This window comes from Sardina pilchardus, chromosome 11 (genome assembly GCF_963854185.1).
Source record: "Sardina pilchardus chromosome 11, fSarPil1.1, whole genome shotgun sequence".
NCBI lineage: Eukaryota > Metazoa > Chordata > Actinopteri > Clupeiformes > Clupeidae > Sardina > Sardina pilchardus.
The window spans coordinates 22,777,422-22,791,691 of NC_085004.1; the positions used below are offsets into that span (position 1 = coordinate 22,777,422).

The 14,270-nt window shown below is 42.5% G+C and overlaps 2 protein-coding genes across 2 annotated transcripts in view; both read right to left on the bottom strand.

The window, feature by feature from the left end:
- Positions 1-14,270, bottom strand: part of syt9a (synaptotagmin IXa) — a 221,032-nt gene that overhangs the window by 142,172 nt on the left and 64,590 nt on the right. The window lies entirely within an intron of this gene.
- ppfibp2a (PPFIA binding protein 2a) overlaps positions 8,267-14,270 on the bottom strand; it is a 38,100-nt gene continuing 32,096 nt past the window's right edge. Inside the window, exons 21-28 of the mRNA XM_062548703.1 lie at positions 13,421-13,532; positions 12,854-12,942; positions 12,587-12,709; positions 11,104-11,229; positions 10,646-10,834; positions 10,236-10,421; positions 9,143-9,196; positions 8,267-9,023 (exon numbers count right to left, since the gene is read on the bottom strand). Of these exons, the coding sequence (XP_062404687.1) occupies positions 9,003-9,023; positions 9,143-9,196; positions 10,236-10,421; positions 10,646-10,834; positions 11,104-11,229; positions 12,587-12,709; positions 12,854-12,942; positions 13,421-13,532 (900 nt within the window). The 3' untranslated portion in view covers positions 8,267-9,002. The remainder of the gene's footprint in view (positions 9,024-9,142; positions 9,197-10,235; positions 10,422-10,645; positions 10,835-11,103; positions 11,230-12,586; positions 12,710-12,853; positions 12,943-13,420; positions 13,533-14,270) is intronic.

The following is a 14,270-nucleotide window of genomic DNA, read 5'->3' on the forward strand; positions in this document are numbered from 1 at the left end:
CATTCTTGCCTTTAATTTTGTGGAACACGGCTATTAGTAATGTTTTTATTTTGCACTGATTTCTTCCCCCCATCTCAAAATATTGCCCAGATGTTTTGCTAAATGTTGAAATTGCATTTGAAAGCTTGTTCTCAATTCTTCATAGCTACTGAAATCAAATCAGATGATTATGTTTAAATATACTTTTGTGCAATAGCAATATACGGTGCTTTCCAGTAACATACCAAAAAATGTAAACAAAATGATGCATAAAAATACATAATTATGCAGAAAAACATGACCTTGTAGAATGCTCAAGAGCTTCCTGTGTCGTTACAGTTCATAATTGTTGAATGATGTGAACATGCTAAACTTAAAATGCACATTTAACACAACACCTTTTTTATTCATTAAAATGTTGTATTTTTGAATGTGAATCAAGGCCCCCCTTGTGTCTTTGATAATGTTCACCCTCCGAAGAAAGCCCACTTATAGCTGAAAGGGCTACTGTCTCAGTTCATTGCCTGCGACTCTGTTACTCAGATCAGGCTTGCTGAGAACTGAAGAGATTGCACGAATGGTCCCAATTTAAAGCCCAATCCATCATTTACTAGATCACATGGGGTGAACCGACTCTTTGAACACTGTCCAGTCCTTGAAAATACAGCACCATCAAATCTCAGTCACCCCAAGCATCACGTCCCATTTCAGACAGAGCAAAAAAGCATCTTGTGCTGTATCTATTTGGGTTTCCCTTTGAGCTGCATATATAATACTCCAACAGAATCCCTGGCGTTCACTGTATATCTCACTGATAGTATGGATTTTACATATGGCGAAGCCATTAGCATGCAAACCCCACAATATTATAAACAGGCAGTTGATCAAGCCCCACCGCAACTGAATCAGCCTTGCCACTTGCACGCAGTTGCTGAGAAGAAGGCGTAGTTGCAGGCCACTCTAAAATCTACTCAGTATCGGAACTAAACATGGCTGTTTTTCTGGGAAGGTCTAATAATTGAGTGGCCTTGACACTGGAGAGCTCCTCCATGTGAGCTGTAATCTACAGAGGCAGTCTTCTCTTCCCATCTAGCCAGGGGAAAGGACAGGTGTTCTCATCGGCCATGAAAGCACAGTTTCACTACATGATGTGTGTCAGCCTGGATCAACAGTGCATATGGCTCCAGGTCACAAAAAATTCACATTTCTGCCCGCATAAACATTTTCAACCATTGTTTTTCAATCTAGTTTGGAGACAGGCCCACAAACACTGCTACAAGCCTCCCATTGCCTCAGACATTTTTTTACAGTCTAAAAAGATGTCTATGTTCAGTTAGACAATAAGCTCCACAGATAAGATTTCAAATGGCACTTCAGTCTCTGCCCCACTTTTAGGCACACACTGTAATTTTACAACAACAAATACTGAGTCTTACTTGAAACAATAAGGACAGTCTATTACATCTGTATTTTCTATGTGAATGTGTCATTGTTTTCATAGGCAAACGATCCATCCGGACCGAGGACCCAAATATTTACCATACCCTGTTTTTATCGTGCTTCTTCAAAAACATTTTTAGCAGGTCATAAGAGGCAATAGAGCCCAAGAGAGAGAGAGAGAGAGAGAGAGAGAGAGAGGGAGAGAGAAAGAGAGAGAGAGAGAGAGAGAGAGAGAGAGAGAGAGAGAGAGAGAGAGAGAGAGAGAGAGAGAGAAAGAGAGAGAAACTAAGGGCAGTTCACCGGGCATGACTCGGAGGGAGCCAGCTGAGAAAACACACACATGTAAAAGGGTATAAAATAACAGAGCGCGTCGAACTTATCGCCCCACGCCCGGGCACGCTCCTGGCGACACCTGGTGCCGGAGCTGAAGGCCCACCTCCGACGTCATTGCCCACCCACCTCCCCCCCCCCTGACCCACAACCTGTCAGAGGAACCAGCCTTGGCCCTGAGCACAAAGCCCTCTTTTATAGAGCCTGTCGCTCCAGCTGGAGGTCCCCTCTCTCTCTCTCTCTGAAGGAACTTTATTAGGTGGGTGGTGGGGAAGCGAGCCGCTGAAAAGTTTGAAGTCCTGAAGTGCGGGCCCTCACAGCCGAGGTCAAGGCCCCTGCTGCTTCCTCCAGGTTGTTTACCCTGGGCCGGCAAGCCTCTAATGAGTGATGGTGCTGGTGCGCTGGGTTGGTGGGGGGGCCGCGGGGAAAGTACTGGCATCGAACTCGGTTCGGAGACTCAATCATCTTCAATATGTCAAGTGTACGCAGCCACAAGCTATGATGAGGAAAACAGCTTATTTAACTGTATTAAAGAAATATTTATACAGAGATGTGTACCATCGCTTTTATGATAAAAAAAAAAAAACGTACTATGTGTACCTATTTAATTGAATTCTAAAATAAATGGGAACTGGCTCGCAGTGAAATATTCAAATTAAAAAGAGTTAATTCAATAATTCATGATTTCTTTTTTCCTCTTTTTTTTAAAAAAAAATCCCTCTTGTGTGCCATGTCTTTCTCAGAACAATGTCTTTTTTTCCAGGCAGGGAAAAGGACAGTCAGTTTCCAGCTTCAGACTGGAGATGACAGGCAGTTGTCTCTGACATCCGCGAGGAGGCCCTGAGGCAGTGGAGCAGTGGAGAGGCATGGGGTCTCATCGCACGGAGGCTTCCGTGGCCCTGCAGGTCACTTCTGATCAGGGCTGTTATGAGCGGTGCACTGGCTCTGTCTTCCCGCCCTTCCCAGAGAGAGACAGGGCAAAGGGGGAGTTTGACGAGGTGCAAGAGCGTGCGGGGAGACATGCGACTGCTCTTTTTGATGTCGTCGTCAGAGTCACCTTTCAGAACGGCGGGTCGTGTCTGTGTCGACGTGTCATCGGGGTGGCATGGCTGTCAGATCACGCTGGCACTGCGGGCACTGACCGGGGCATGGCGGCGGCACTTGACGTACTTGGCCACCCCACCAGCGAATATGTTCTCCCAACCAGCAAGCTGGTGGCAATGACATGACGAGAACAGGATGTGACATCATAGAAAAACATGACGGCAGTCCTTTTGTCGTTGCCCTGTGGACTTTCTTTTACCAGGCTGATTATTTTTTTGGACCAAAAAAAACCGACTGAAAAAATTTCACCGCAAAAGAGGAAAAATTCGCTGCTTCTTAACATCACATAGGAGAGTACCATTTTGGCACTGAGATAGGACTGAAATGCTCCTTCCTGTAATATATGTTGAGGCCCTCGACAGCTACAGTGGGAGAATAATGTGTAATCATTACCAAGGGGGTCAACATTCAATTATTTATGTAACATAAGCAACTATAATTTAACGTTTCTCTCCATGCTTCCTAGTGCCATTAACAAGTAACTTGGAATCCAATAAATGTCAAAACTGCTTTCACTTAATTAAAACAATAGATATCATACAGCAAAGTGTGGTCTCATTCATGTTCCTGTTTTTCTGTGCACTGCAACTTCCGCTGCCGTTTTATGAGAAAGGGTGGCATAAATAAGGCCCATTAAACTGTCAGGCAATGGGCACCACACCACATTACTGAAATTAGCTAAGATGCACAGTTATAAAACGGGTGCCCACCCACGCCACGCCAGCCAGGATGCACACACATACACACACACACACACACACACACACACACACACACACGTGACAGGGCTAAGAAGTATACGAGTTGAAAATGGATGGGGCCGGCTTTGTAAATAGGCTGCGGCACGGGTCACACAGATGGCAGCGGTGATGAGACGGCGGAGTAGCCGTACGTCCGTTCCCATTAGCACCCTGTCTCCGTCTGATCCTGGGCCTAACGGGGGGGAGGGGGAGGGGAGGCTGGGGCCAGTAAAGTCCTGCTTCCTGAGCGGCTGTCTCAAACGCCAATGTTCACGAGATGACATGATGCCAGGCCACCAACTGCTCTTTTCGTTTTTTTTATACGGGACCATCCTCTTCAGGGCTCTCGCGGCATGTTTAGAGAAGTTGTCATGGTTGCACACGTCATGCCGTGTGTCAAAACGAGTGTCACTTGTTTGGTCACCATGGTGGTAAAGGTTAAACAAACAAGGAGATGTCATGATCACCATAGTCACGCTCTGATTGAGATTTCCATGGAGGCAGATGACCTTGGGCTATTGACTTTAACGAGTCCTGACAGACACAGTGACAGAGAATATCAGACGTCTGCCATGTCCCTCATAGGCCTACATGAAGAGAGCCTAGTCAAATTCTCCCACTTTACCCAAATCATATAAAAGATAACCAATTCATAAAGTCGTAATTACATGTTACATTATATTAAATAAAATATGAGTATTTTCAAAACTTGTTAAGTTAAAACACCATGTAAAAGAAATGAATCCTCATCTCATTAAATTCTGTGTCCATACAGATATATATTTTTTGTTTTTGTTTGAGAACTTCCAAATTTCAAGAAATGAATACCACAAATCACTATACACTGAAAGGGTTTTCATACAAGTAGTATTATAAAGGAAGAATTTTGGCTTCTTTTATTGGGCAATACTGCCACTTGCTGGTCCACCAATGTACAGTAGGCTACATTCATATAACCCCACAACTGGTGATCATGAGACAAAACATGGGTTCACATACAGTTCTGGAAAAAATGAAAAGACCACTGCACATTTTCCTGAAGTCCTCCTACATTCAAATGAGTTAACAATCATATTCAAAAGAGACCACTGCAAATGATTATGACCATCAACTCATTCCAGCTCACTCAGCAACCGTAGAATGAAATCAGACAAATGTGCAGTGGTGTCTAAACATTTTTTCTTGAGCTGTGTATGTCTAAATAACACACCACAAATAAACATTAACATAAGTTTACAGCCCAAATTCCTCTTTCTCCTATAACATGTTAGCATTGACCCCCCACCTACAAAGGCCTGAACTCTACACTCCATCGTGTACACATTTCCCCCTCGACATCTTGTGCTCCACGACTCCCTGATTCCACCAAACCCTATTGAACAGACACTATTGATCAGTGGTGCATGCTTATCGGTGCAACTAATTTATTTATGAACTTGTCATTCCCAATCATTGATTGCTATGTCCTCTGCTAGAGTTGTAATGATATGCAAAGGTAAAAAGATTCGCTAATTATTGTGTTTAATCTAACGGAGGCCTAGTGGTCTGGAATGAGAGATCACAGGTTCGGTGACTACTGCCCCTCAGGACAGTTTAAAAATAGAATCAGAATCCAATTAGAATATTTAATACAGATGACAGACTCTGCTGCTGGCTGGTGAGGTGAATGATTTAAACACAGAGCTGATGTTGAGCATGAAAAGGTGTTGAGCATGAAAAGGTCATCATTTTGATATTTTACATGACTGGGCATTAATGAACAAATATGGGGTGAGCTAATTTGAAAAAAGGCCGCAGAAATCTTTGATGAAATTATCAAGTTATATCAAGTGTTTGCTGATGCAGGGGTCACAGGTCATTGTATTCAGAGTGGTTCTTCGTTATTTGGCAGTTATACAAGTGGTCATTGGATTGGCAAACTAGTGTATGCAGTGAAATTTCACAATCTGCATAAACATAACTAATTATATACGCCAATTTACTCTCCTACCTTGGAAAAAGTCTACCAAGTAAAAATGCCTTCCAGTGGAATCTGTTTATGTGGCATAAACACAGTTACTTTAGTGAATACAGTGAACATTTAATATAATAAAAGCTGTTTTTCTCAAGATAAATATATTGTTTCTATGTCTCTTAACGTCACAGTGTCAATAAAAAAGGGTTTAAGGTATTTCCCTCACATTATCACAAGAGCCAAATTCATGTTTTCCTTGACCTCAATGTTGTAAAAAATGTTTTTCAAAAATCAACTTTTGTCATGGGAGAGAGAAAATTAACTTCTGTTATTTCAAGATCTCAAGAAAAGTTAGTTGGACCAGCCAGACAAGAAAACATTATTAATATGTGTACTGTTTGGAGTTTGTACGGTTTGGCCACAGATACACCATAACAGCACAACATTTTGTTTCTTAGTGATATAGCTCCCTCTACAGACAGTTTATTGTAGTTGTTCAACTTGAAACCAGTTATGTGAACACCTAATGACAATATTATTGTCTAGCTTTCACATTTTACCCTAAGTCAGTCGCCATGGTTCTGTAATAAACTACCACACAGCACGTCTCTGTTGGTCTGGCCTACACTTTTTTACAAGTGCTTTTATGTCTACCTAACCGACTTCAGACATGTTTGCTTAACTGCTCTGTAACACACCTGATGCACACGTGATGCAGCTACAGCTAACCCTTTAGTTCCACATTGTCAGGTTTCCACATACCGATTCCAGACATGCCAAGGTTATGATTTAGATACGTTAACAAAGACGATGGCTGATGTTCAGAGAAAAGAGTTGCCTGCAGCTTGACTTGACAGAGCACCTGGCCAATGGTGTCAACTGCAACAGTAATGTGCATTGATAAGCTCTGTTTGAGATGGGGAAAGTGGAAATGACTGGAGTTGCATCTTGTGTATATAGTGTTATAGTTACTGTAGCTCTGTAGAATGTGTTGTAGCTAGTAGCCTATGTGCATATGTAGCTCCTGTAGTGTGTGTTGTAGTTAGTATGTGCTCTTGTAGTTCCTGTAGCATGTGTTGTAGTTAGTATGTGCTTATGTAGTTCCTGTACCATGTGTTGTAGTTAGTATGTGGTCATGTACTGTAGTTCCTGTTCTATGTGTTGTAGTTAGGTATGTGCTTATGTAGTTCATGTAGTGTGTGTTGTAGTTATTGTGTGCATACTTCCTGTAGTATGTCTTGCAGTTAGTGTATGTAGCTTCTGTACCAGGTGTTGTAGTTAGTATGTGCTTATGTACTGTAGTTCATGTATGTGTTGTAGTTAGTAAGTGCTTACAGTATGTAGTTCCTGTCGTATGTCCTTAGAAATATAAAAATTCAATTTCAAACAATGTATGAATGTGACATTTCCAATGTGGCGTTTAAGTCTATAAAACCAAAATGTTCCTCTTTCTGACAAGGTTATTTGTTTATGCCTTATTCACATTTTGCTTTCAAATGATCCTCACTGATGTATACTGTTAAGATTATACCTGTGTAAAACATACCTTTGGTCAAGGTAAGAAGTCTGGAATACTGTATCTCTCGGACATTCAAATATTGTCCACTGTCCACTCATTTTGTTATACTGTAATGATATATCTATATGACTTTTTGGAACAATGAGATAAAAGAGCTCTCTTCAGAAGTACCTTGATTTCATACTGCACTGATTTGATCACCATATGAACCAACAACAGGGATCTACTATTTGTAAAATAAATTGAAACAAACTGTTGTATGGGATATTAACGGTTCCTCGTGCAGTTAGAATTACAAGCAGTTAAAGCCAAGCCTATACTGACCAAAGCCCTGCCAAATGTTTCAGTATAATGACAGATGTTTTAAACAAGACATTAGGGTGCAGAAGCTTATAATTGCAATACGTTTATAGAGCCCTGCCAGGGAATTTCATTTTGTATAATATGCAGATGACCATACGACGACAGCTCAGATAGCTGAATTAAGATGCAGGAGGAGTAAAATTGCACTACATCCTACTCTTTTTTCACCAAACGCAAGAGCCCTAAAGCTTGACATGGGGGGAGAGAGAAGTCATAAATACAGGCCGGTGGTCAATGACCCAGAGTTAATGGAGGCGCGCGGGCGGACATGGGAAGTGATTGTTAGCATTAAAGGAGCTGAGCGAACCCCTTCGCTAATGGTGACGGAGCGCCGCAGGCGCCAGACGCTCAGCGGCAGCTGACGCAGGGGGATTTCAGGGCAGCGAGGGCCCGCCGAGCGCCAGCCATACATTTCAACTGGGATATTCCCGTAATGTCCAAACGAATGGGCTTTCCTCTCCAGGCTCTGGAGCAGGCTAAGCTCTGATCAGCTCTGCTCTGACCTGCCCACAGGCACTGTGTGAGAGCAGTACTGCCCCAGAGAGAGAGAGAGAGAGAGAGAGAGAGAGAGAGAGAGAGAGAGAGAGAGACAGAGAGACAGACAGAGACAGAGAGAGACAGACAGACAGAGATAAAGATAGAAAGGAAGAGAGAGAGAGAGAGAGAGAGAGAGACAGAGACAGAGACAGAGAGACAGAGAGAGACAGACAGAGAGAGAAAAAGATAGAAAGAAAGGAAGAGAGAGAGAGAGAGAGAGAGAGAGAGAGAGAGAGAGACAGTGACAGACAGGGTGAGAAAAGGAGAGATGGAGAAAGAGAAAAAAGAGAGAGCAAATGCATTTTTCAAATACCTCAAACATGCATAGCTCTTTTAAGAGGATATTTATTCAGTCCTCATTTTAACAGTAATTTACATGAAAAGGGTTAGCTTAACATAAACTGTAGAACCAACCTTATCAAATTTCATGGAAATTAGGTGGGAAATTCAAGAGCGAACACTTGCACCAACTCTCAAGGCTAACACCAGAGTTCTTATATGCAGCCAGCCTACATATGAGCAGGACACTGCTCTTGTTCTCAGTGGCTTAAACGGACTAATCTTTTTATCTATTCCTATAACACAAATTTATGGCCATGTCAAAACAAATGAATAGTCTTCACTGGAAACATTGAGTCTTTGGCACTGACGGCTGGATAGTTGAATGGACAAAAAAAGTCAATTGTAATGAAGTGATGGGTTTATGTCCGATGTATGACTTTTTGACAAGGACTGTATGATCTTTTTCCGACATGTATAATCATTATTATTATTTCAGTATGCTTCACATGCATGGGTTCATTCTGTGTAAACACTATAATGCAATTCTTTTATTGGACAGCAGAGGGCAGCAATGCAGAGTGGTACAAATGACAAATACACAAAGTGGTCTTCATCACTGTATCAGAGGAGGTTGGTTATTGCTAATCAGTTTTCCAATTGATCTCTTTCTTATTTGGTGTTACGGTAATGGAGCAGTCGCTCCATGAATATACCTTCTGATTCAAGCTTTGTCTGCTCCAGGGTCCCACATGGATCACAGTCTTGTTTCTCTACACTGAAAGACCAAAAGTCAACATAGGTCTTTACAGGCACTATCCTGCTTTTATATTACATAAGCGTATCCCACAAAATAAGATAAAAGGTTGCATGGAGTAGTGATACACTACAACTCACCTTCGCCTCCTCATCCTCTGCTAAACTGATTGAACTGATTTCTTCAGTGCACTCCTGTTGAAACAGTAGCATTGGGAGAGTATATGGATGATACCAAACATTCTTTTTGCAGGGGAAACTACGTTTTCCACTGTTTTCTTTTTTTTTTAAAGACGTTATTAGCTCTGGCAGGGAATGTCGGTATACTATTTCTAGGGTCAACCCTAGTGAGTAATGGTTGCTAAGAAGCTACAGTAAGGCAGCTCAGCAATGAAAAGCACACCAACATTAAATGAGTTAAATTTGCATTACCTTGAATATTCAAAATAGCACAGCGCTATTTTGTAAGCATAATAAACACAAATGTTGATTGATGCATATTTCAAATAAAAACACCATTCCTCACTGCCAGTATAGAATATGAATTGCATAACCTTTAATTAATTAGTTAAATAATCCATTGCCAACACTGATTGCCTCTGAAACTTGCATTGCATTCGTGATATGAGCTAACAAAACAGCTTCCTCGTTCCTTTGTTATTTAAATAATAATGCAATTCAAAGCAAAGCAGCAGATGTTTTGAGAAACAGGTTTGTTACAGGTAGCACACTTTAATTAGGCTAAAGAGATGAGCTGGACAGCATAATAATGGCGAACAGAGATTAGCAGGTCAAAGGGAGTACCATAAGCAGGAGGAATGCAACAACGATTTCTAGAGTCATCTCTTCAGCATGCCCAGGAAAATCACATTTTTTAACACATCCGCTTTTAGGCCCTGTAACATCCCAAATCAATCACACATGAATGACATAAAAGTTAATATTCAAACAGAGACACCATTTACAATTTGAGTGATTTTGTGTGTGTGTGCACACCACGCATTTTAAAAATCACAACATTGTCCATTTTGATTTGTGTCTTTCTTCCGTCCATTTAACCCCCCAGCCGGAATCACCGTTTCCTAAGTCCAAGTCAATCAACTGACCCTATTAGCACCCTGATTGCAACCACAGTCCGGCCACAGGTGAAGGGGGGGTAGGCGGGGTTAATGGCTATATGTAAGCACAGCGTTATGGGCCGAGAGTGGGACACAGATCAGCAGCGAGATCCAACCTGCTCCATCCGGTCCGAGTCTCTGTCCAGCACCGGGCTGAGACCCCTGAGGCCGGCGTACGGCCTGTGGGGGGAGCCGTTGAGGGAGGAGGGGGAGCTGGTGTCTATGGGGCAGATGTAGTCCGCCGAGTCGTCCTGTCGCCTCTTACGCAGGTGACTGAAGTGCGTGAAACCCAGCTTCTTTGGCTGACGTGGACGGACAGAGAAACACAGAGGGCGGCGAATTACGTACGATGATATTTTGTCGATTAAAGTTATTTCGAAATTCAAATTATGACCAAATTAAAAGTATAAAACTAAGCCAATTGTAGCAGACATGTTTTCCTTTTTACCCTTATCCTAAACACATATTGAATGAAAGATCCTTCATTACTATCCGCTTATTGAATCATCTAGAACAGCCCCCTTACCCTGACTTTGGCTGTGGTGGTGAGAGGCGTGTGCCCTGTGGCGTTGGCGTACTCCCTCTTCTCCTGCTGAGCCTGGGCGCCCACCAGGGCGGAGAAGTTGGTGGCGAGGTGGCGCCTCAGCAGCGTCTTCTGCGGCGGGATGTTGAGCAGCATGGCCAAGGTGTCCGAGCTGAAGCGCGGCTCCAGGATCTGAGAGAAGCCAAATCGAGCAGCAGCGCGGGCTCATTAGGACAAACATCAAACGATTTTTTTTTTCCCCATTCGCCTGATCAAGTGGTCATCAGATGTAGGGCGGAGTAAGACCACTGCGGTGTTTTCAAGAGTTTCTTTGAAGAGCTCACAATTAAGATGCACATTATTAATGCTAGTTTTCTGTGTCTTTGAAAGGATCGGGAATTTTAATTGCTTTTCATCTGGGTTAGTTTTGATGGGTAAATGACAGCTAAAAAAAAACTCACAATGAGGCCTCCGTGGACACCACTGCCCCTCAGATTGGGGGCGTATTCAGCCAGGTCCACTGAGCGCAGCCACTCCATCACACGGTGGTTGGACCACTGCACCACCTCCGAGGGAGAGGCCTTGCTCTGAGAGAATAGAAAATATTAATAATAATTAAAAAAAGATTCTCAAAATCCCTGGTCAAATCTTTTCAATCGTTATAAATGGCAGCATTTCACAACCTTTAACAAAATACGGTGTATTATGAAACCAGTGGAGATATGTTTTGTAACACTGAGCCAATCCAACTAAAACAAGGCACATATGACCCTAGCTGGTGTTTGTGTGAGTATGAGGTGAGGGTCACCTTAAGGTCAGAGTTAGTTGAAAGCAGAACCACACTGAGTCACACTGACTACAAGTGATTAACTGACTGCTTACGGAGTGTCTAAGACTTAGCTTTCCAAAGAATGTTTAGTTGAACTAACAATAGAATTTTGTTTGCGTCAACATTTCCTGTCCACTGGTCTGGTAGATGTTCTCAAGTCTTGCTGAAAGAGATACAGTAGAAAAATAGAAAGAGAGAGATGGGAAGTGTGCGTAACATAGAAGACCATGGTTCATATAGTTCTATTATATAGACACTATTCCTATAATTAATGTTCATAGTGGCGCTGTTTTAATCCTGTTACTTATGCATTTTTTTAAATTATTTTTTTTGCTCTTTGATCTTTTGATAATCGCCTTGAATATTTTCATTACAACTAGCCAAAAAGATTACATCACTGTTGCATAAAACATCCTGCATAATGTGTATGGCTCCATTGTGCCTGCACATTCATCATGCATCATGCATATAGAGCAGGAAGGAGTAGGACACACAATATCAGACGACTGGCCATGTTTAGTTTGAGGCTTTCACTTCCAATTTACTTCTGCTACTCTGATGTTTTCCAACTGCAACTGATTACGACCGTATGATTTCAGTTAATACAGGCAAACGTAACCAGGAGGTGGAGAAGGGGGAAAAAAATCTGTATAATCTATTTGCAAACAAGTCTACAGTATGCGTCTGGCTGTGTTAATATGGGGGAGCCACAGTAAACATTCATTCCTTAATTTGACACACAAACCCGTCCAAGACTTCCAAAGCATCGTACAAGTGAAATTAACTTCAGGACATAAGGTTGATTCAGAAAACAATTTAGATGTAAATGGCCTCCAAGCTGAAGCTGCTATAAATGGCCAACTCATGCATGCAAGAAAGTGGTGGAATGCAATGTTAATAATAATAAAAAAAAATATTCAACAATTACTTTGTAGAAATGTGTTGACAATCATACAATGCAATGTATACTGTAACTGCACAAACAAATCTGATTTATAAATATCATCTGTTTTCATACATCATAGAAGTCACTTCACAAAACAATTAAATAGGAATTGAAGGTTAGAGTCACCCATTGGGTGACTCCTTCCGCTGTGACCTACCCACAGGCTCACCTCGTCGCCCGGCCTGCGCCTCAGGCAGTGGGGGTTGAACTTGTTGACATGGAGCACGTGGATGGCACACTTGATGCTGAGGTGATGAAGCTGACTAGTGACTTTCAGGAACAGAAGGTCGTTCTGAACCAAAGACAAAAACGAGAAGGGAAATGTCACTGTGACAGAGGTGAACTGTGACGTGACTGACTTGTTCTCTTTACATAATTGTCAACAGAGCAGAACAGCCGAAGGTGATTCAACTAGAGGGCTATTGTGTGGCCTCACCACTGTCAGGTACTGAAGCATCCTGCCGTCCACGCGAGCTTCATGGAACTGGTCTTTGTACTGAGGCAAGCCAATGTCATCCAGCCAGCCTGAGATGGAACAACACACACTCACAGTCAACATCATGTGGCCCATTCTCAACCTCTCTCCTCTCTACTCGATGCTCGGTCCTCCAGGCTCGTTCCCACTGATCTATAACTAGCACTGGATAGACTATCCCATTGTTGCCGCCCCATCATTCTTTAGCTAGATCAGTGGGAACGAGGACCGAGGAAGGAAGGGAGGATACATAAAAAGACGAATGAGAGCCACCCCATGTGTCCCAGCTGTAGTCTTGAGTTCATACAACTTGTGCTAGAATGCAAATGGGTGTTTAATGGGCTTCTGATATGCTGGGGGCTTTCCCCTATGCTTAAACTTGTCATCTGAACATCTGAGGAATGGCATTCATATGCAACAGTGCCCTTTAGAAAACCAGAGTTGGAAGTGTTGGAACTCATCTGAACCTCGTGGATGTGTCTATTCCACAATGATAGTGGTGATTACTGAACCGAGCATAAAACATACGTGTGACCCAGATATGGTCCAGCTCGGACGACTTCTCCATGGTCTTGTTGCTGAACGACCGTATGGCCAGCTGGAGCTTCTTCCTGTGCAGAGGGTGCTTAATGCCCATCTCCTGTGGATGTAATATCACCACAAGGTCAGCATCCTGATTTAAAGAGGGACGTTATACCAAAATACACAGGGAGCCGTTGCCAGTGTTTAAAAATGGCCATAGCACGGATGCACTGCGTGCATCAAAAAAATAACACAAAATAAATTTGATACTTGTCAGCATGTGACAGTGTGGCACTTATGAGCTCGACACGATAGGCGTCTGATCCACTCATCTTGTATCTCAAAAAGGTTGGTTATGAGACCGATCACCTCATACAAATGGCCCTATCAGTAGACTAACATAGTGTAACCTCGAGCTTCTGACATAGTTCTTCTATGTAGGGTAGGGTTATATTAGTTTTATGCTACACTGAGCTGTGTGCTTGAACTCCTGAAGATACACTGTGTGACTGTACAAGTTGCTAAAAAAGGCAAAGTAACATCAAGGTCTAACTGTATCTAACTATAAATTAGGGAGTGTCTGTCTGTCTGACTGTCTGACTGACTGTCTGGTCTTGATCTCCAGACTCTTCATCCTTGGTGAACGTAATGACCCAAGTCAGTAGAGCGCCATGTGGAATGCTGTTTGAATGTCGAATGCTAAAGATATATTTTTTATGCGAGTGTAGCGCTGCCGCTTCAACTGTGCTGCTGCTGCTGCACCATAGTGAACAATACTGTACTGTAGGAAATCAGTGGAAATCAATGCCACTGATGAATGTGATCCCTTTCTAAGTGATACTGTTTGGCTACTGTA